Genomic DNA, 4936 nt, shown 5'->3' with positions numbered 1-4936 from the left:
TATATATTGTGCTGCTGCTGCGGTTGCTGCTGCGGCAGCAGCAGAATAGGAGTGTCTCCTTACATACCGGGGAATTAAAACAGAAGGGGCTTCTATAAGGGTTTATTTACACCGTAGTGCTGCTTCTGCTGTGAAGCAGCAGCAGCAGCTGCTGCTGGTGCTGCAGCGGTGGGGTGTTGCAGCAGCAACAGCAACAGCAACAGCAGCAGCAACACTTGTGCTGCTGCAAAACATAGATTGAAGCTTCCATATAAAGGGTTCAGAGTTTAGCCTTACGGTTTAGTGTTTAGTGTTTAGGGTTTAGGGTTTAGGGTTTAGGGTTTAGGGTTTAGGGTTTAGTGGGTGAAGACGGTGTTTTCAAAGGGCTCCATTGGCGAGCGAAAGGCAGCAGCAGCAATATCTCTGTTTGCTGCTAGAAAGTGCTGCTGCAGCGAAGAGACAGCTGTCTGCTGCTGCTGCTGCTGCTGCTGCGCCAGGGGAGACAGAGAGATAATAGCTTTAGTTAGACGTTCAGCCTCATGATCGGGAAGAAAGGCAGCAGCAGGGAGTGTTGCTGCTGCTGCTGCTGCTGCTGCTGCTGCTGCTTGCTGCAGCAGTTGCTTAGTTGCTTCAGGATCAAGGGCGCTTCCCCGGGCGATTGCTGCAGCAAACTGCTGCGCTGCTGCTGCAGGTAGAAATGGTGCAATAGCTTTAATTGCTTCCGCTATCTCTGCTGGACGCGCTGCTGCTGCTGCTGCTGCTGGCGGTCCTGCTGTTGGTAGCGCTGCTAGGTTTGCTCGGCCACCTGCAGCAGCAGCAGCAGCAGCAGCAGCACCGTCAGTGTGAGCAGCTTCTGGAGTCTTCTCTGATCTAAGTGCATCGCCTGCTGGGGTTAACTGAGCAAAAGGAGACAAAAGAGACAGAGGGCCGCGAGACAGCTCGAAAGGAAGCAGCAGAGACAGTGGATTGCTGCTGCTGCTGCTGCTGCTGCTGCTGCTGTCGTTGCTGGTGTTTCTGTTGCTGCTGCTGCTGTCTCCCCGCAGACCCACAGGAACCAGAGACCCGCTTTGACTTAGCAGCTGCTGTGGCAGCTGTTGCAGTTGCTGCGGCAGATGCTGCAGTTGCTGCGGCAGCTGCTGCAGCTGCTGCAGTGGAGCGGAAAGGCTGGAGATAGACCCAGGTATTTGCTGCTGCACTTGCTGCAGCTGCTGCAGCGGCAGCAGTGCTATTGGCGGCAGCTGCTGCAGAGGGAGTTGCTGCTGCTGCCGCTGTACTTGCTCGAGCTGCTGCTGCTGCTGCTGCCGCTGTACTTGGTCTAGTTGCTGCTGCTGCAGCTGCTGCAGTAGCTGCTGCTGCTGCAGCTGCTGCAGCTGCTGCAGCTGCTGCAGCTGTTGCAACGGCAACCCGGTGGCGCTCTGCTGTAGCTGGTGCAGTAGATGTGGCTGCTGCTGCTGCTGTTGTTGTTGTTGCTGCTGCTGCTGCTGCTGCTGGAGCACCGACTGAAGCGGCCTACCGTTCAGTAGCTGAGGCAGCTGCGGCAGAGGTGGAGCGGGGAGAGCAGCAGCTGCTGCTGCAGCAGAAACTACAGCAGCAAATAAAGCAGCTAACACAGGAGTCATTTAGGGTTTAGGGTTTAGGGTTTAGGGTTTAGGGTTTAGATGATACACTTGAAACAATAAAGCAGTCCTTGTTAAGAAAAGGGCTTAGGAGAAAGCGCCATATTCTCTGGGTAGAAGCAGCAGCAGCAGCAGCTGCTGCTGCTGCTGCTGCTGCTGCTTGCTGCTGCTGCTGCTGCTGCTGTTCTTGCTGCTGACCGTCGCCTATCCTAGCGGGCCGCCTATCTCTAAGTTTTAGGGGTGTTTAGTGTTTAGTGTTTAGGGTTTAGGGTTTAGGGTTTAGGGTTTAGTGAAGGCGAATAAAGAGAAGCACGAAAAATACTCAAACCACAAACCCCCCAGTGGCTGCCGCTCGCTCCCTCTTAAGGGTTTAGGGTTTAGGGTTTAGGGTTTAGGGTTTAGGGTTTGGATGATACACTTGAAACTCATCAGAAGAGTGCAGATTAGAAAATGTTTTTGGCTTTAAAACCTTTAGCAGCGGTGAACAGCAGCAACTGCTGCTGCTGCTGCTGTTGCTGTTGCTGTTGCTGTTGCTGCTGTGTACATACACCGGAAGGCAGCGAAGAGTTTGTAAATTGTTGTTTACTTGTTTTTATTATTTACATTTAATAAAATTATATTAATTAATTAATTAATTAATTAATTAATTAATTTATTTTTTGCTGCAGTTTGCTGGGGTTTGAAGCATTTGCGTTTGTTTTTTGTTTTTGTTTGTTTTATCTCTCTAGATAAATAAAATATATTAATTTAATACTTTTATGTTGTGCTGTATGCATGAAGTTAATTAAAAAGAAGGACATAAACTCTCTTTACAAACAAAGACAGCAGCAAGTGCAGCAAAGATCAGCAAATAAAGATATTGAGAGACTAAAGAAGAGCCTGCTGCTGCAGCAATCTGTGGGGCCCCACACTGCAGCAATTCGATAATAGCAGCAAAATATTTCTTTTGATTCTTCTTGCTGCTGATCCTCCTAGTTCTTCTGCAACAGCAGCAGCAGCAGCAGCAGCAACAGCAGCAGCAGCAACAGCAGCAGCAGCAGCAGCAGCAAAAAGCAGAAAAATAAGGGGTAAATGCAGCAAATTGAAACTCTTTTTTAAAAACAATAAAGTCAGAGCCGGTTTCTTCATGCAAACACTAAACCCTAAACCCTAAACCCTAAACCCTAAACCCTGAGGTGACCCCGCAGGCGACAGCCGTGTGGGGTGTCTACGGCGCTAAACCCTAAACCCTAAACCCTAAACCCTAAACCCTAAATCTGTATAAAAAGAAATAATATTTTGTAAGGGTTTTGCATTGAAGTTAAAATAATAGCCTTTAACTTCCTCCGTCTCTGATTTCTCACCACAGCTTGATGCCTAAACTCTAAACCCTAAACCCTAAACCCTAAACCCTAAATCCCAAACCCTAAACCCTAAACACTAAACCCTAAACCCTAAACCGCCGGTTGTATTTGAAATATATTTTTTGTTTATTTTTTGATGGAAAAGAAAAGAAAGAAAGAAAAGAAGAGCCGCAGTAGAGGGAGATAGACAGCAGCAGCAGCAACAAGGTGACCAGCAGCAGCAGCAGCAGCAGCAGCAGCAGCAGCAGCAAGCTGAGCGGCGTTTCTCCCCCGCAATAGGTTAGGCTACGGCTAGTGTGGGGTTCGGCTACTGCTGCTGCTGCTGCAGCAGAACTTCAGGTTTGCTTTTTTTTTTGCTTCTGTTTGCTTCTCTATCTCAAGTAGAGATAGGTAGATATATTACAGGTACAGCAGCAGCAGCAGCAGCAGCAGCAAACAGCAACAGGTCTTTCTTCTTCCTTTCTTTTCCTTCACTCCGGACACCACCGGGACCACCACCTCCAGCAGCAGCAGCAGCAACAGCAGCAGCAGCAGCAGCAGGAAGATGTTGTTGTCACGCCTATCTCTCGGCTTGGGGCTGCTTATTGCATTACCTGCTGCACCGCATGCAGCAGCAATTGATTTTTTAGAGTCGCTTGCAGATATAACTCTTGGGGCAGAGTTAATGGATGAGGTAGGTGAGTCCTTTGCTGCAGCAGCAGCAGAGTTTCCTTCACCTTTAGCCTTGAAAGATGCATTCTTAGCGCTGCTAGGAGTAGATCTATTAGAGAAGCTGCAGCTATTTGCGCAGCAGCAGGTCCCTCAGGAAGCGCAGCAGCAGCAGCAGCTGCTGCCACCGTTCGAGCAGCTGCAGCTGCTGCAGAAGCTCGGACTGCTGCAGCAGCAAGATGATATAATTAATGCCTTCTTCCTGTCTCCTTTCGGTGTCTCCTTGCAAGAATTCGCAACCCTTCCAAGTGTAGCGACAGCTCTTTTAGAGCCCGCTACCGTAACTCGCAGCAGCAGCAGCAGCAGCAGCAACAGCAGCAGCAGCAGCAACAGAAGCAGCACCCCCAGCCTGAGAGGCGTTCTAAGTGCTGCTGAGTTGGAGGCTTTAGCTGAAGCTGTTGCTGAGGGTGTTGCTAACAGCACTTCGTACGGCATGAGGACATTAAACCCTCTTGCTGCTGCTGCTGCTGCTGCTGCTGCTGCAGCAAAGAAGAGCGGTATCGACACCTCTACTCCTGCAGCAGCAGCAGCTGCAGTGGCGCAGCTTGTTGACCCTCTTAACCTGCTGCAGCTTCAGCAGCAACTTAATGCACATCAGCAGCAAAAGTCTCTGTCTAAGCAGGAAGGAGAGACAGAAGAACAGCAGCAGCAGCGGGAGGACGGGCCTGCATCTGCTGCGGAAGGTGATGCCTCTTCATCTCAGCAGCAGCAGCAGGAGCAGCAGCAGCAGGAGGAGGAGCAGCAGCAAACCTCACCTCGTGTTTCTTCTTCATCAACTTCTACAGCAGCAGGACCAGCAGGAGAAGATGCCGAATCTGCAGCAGCAGCAGCAGCAGCAGCAGATTCTGCTGCTTCTCCTCAAAGGTTTAGCCGCACAATGCCTCTAGGACCCCTTCAAGGTGCAGCAGATCAGCTATATTTTATTCATTGGGCATTGAATAACCCTCTAGCTTTATTAGAGTTTAAGTCTGTGGTGTATAGGCAGTGCTTAGCTATTTTTAAAGACGAAGAATTCTGTGCAGCTAGAGTAGGCGTAGACGATGCTACTGTCTCTACTGGCGGTGTTAATAATCCCTGGAGACCCAGCACTTCTCTCTAAATAAATATAAATAAATATAAATATAAATAAATATAAATATATATAAATATATATATATATATATATATATGCGTGGGGTGTCTATGCTGTCTCTACTGAAGGCGTTAATAATACCTGGAGACCCAGCACTTCTCTCTAAAATATAAATAAATATAAATCTAGATATATATAATATATATAATATAACATAT

General features: G+C 48.7%; 2 protein-coding genes across 2 annotated transcripts; one reads left to right on the top strand and one right to left on the bottom strand.

Annotated features, from left to right (window-relative positions):
• Window positions 1–335: 335 nt before the first annotated feature.
• EAH_00056850 (hypothetical protein) lies at window positions 336–2024 on the bottom strand (the record flags this gene model as incomplete). The annotated part of the gene is made up of 2 exons (XM_013397505.1): window positions 336–1561; window positions 2012–2024. The coding sequence occupies 2 exons, from the start codon at window positions 2022–2024 to the stop codon at window positions 336–338; spliced, it is 1239 nt and encodes a 412-aa protein (XP_013252959.1).
• Window positions 2025–3482: 1458 nt separating this feature from the next.
• Window positions 3483–4745, top strand: EAH_00056840 (hypothetical protein, conserved; the record flags this gene model as incomplete). Its single annotated transcript, XM_013397504.1, has 1 exon — window positions 3483–4745. The coding sequence occupies one exon, from the start codon at window positions 3483–3485 to the stop codon at window positions 4743–4745; it is 1263 nt and encodes a 420-aa protein (XP_013252958.1).
• Between the last annotated feature and the right edge of the window lie 191 nt (window positions 4746–4936).

This window comes from Eimeria acervulina, genomic scaffold (assembly GCF_000499425.1).
Source record: "Eimeria acervulina Houghton genomic scaffold, Eah_scaff1192, whole genome shotgun sequence".
NCBI classification, from domain to species: domain Eukaryota; phylum Apicomplexa; class Conoidasida; order Eucoccidiorida; family Eimeriidae; genus Eimeria; species Eimeria acervulina.
The sequence above is the reverse complement of the archived record's forward strand: the minus strand, read 5'-3'. Positions and strand labels throughout refer to the sequence as shown.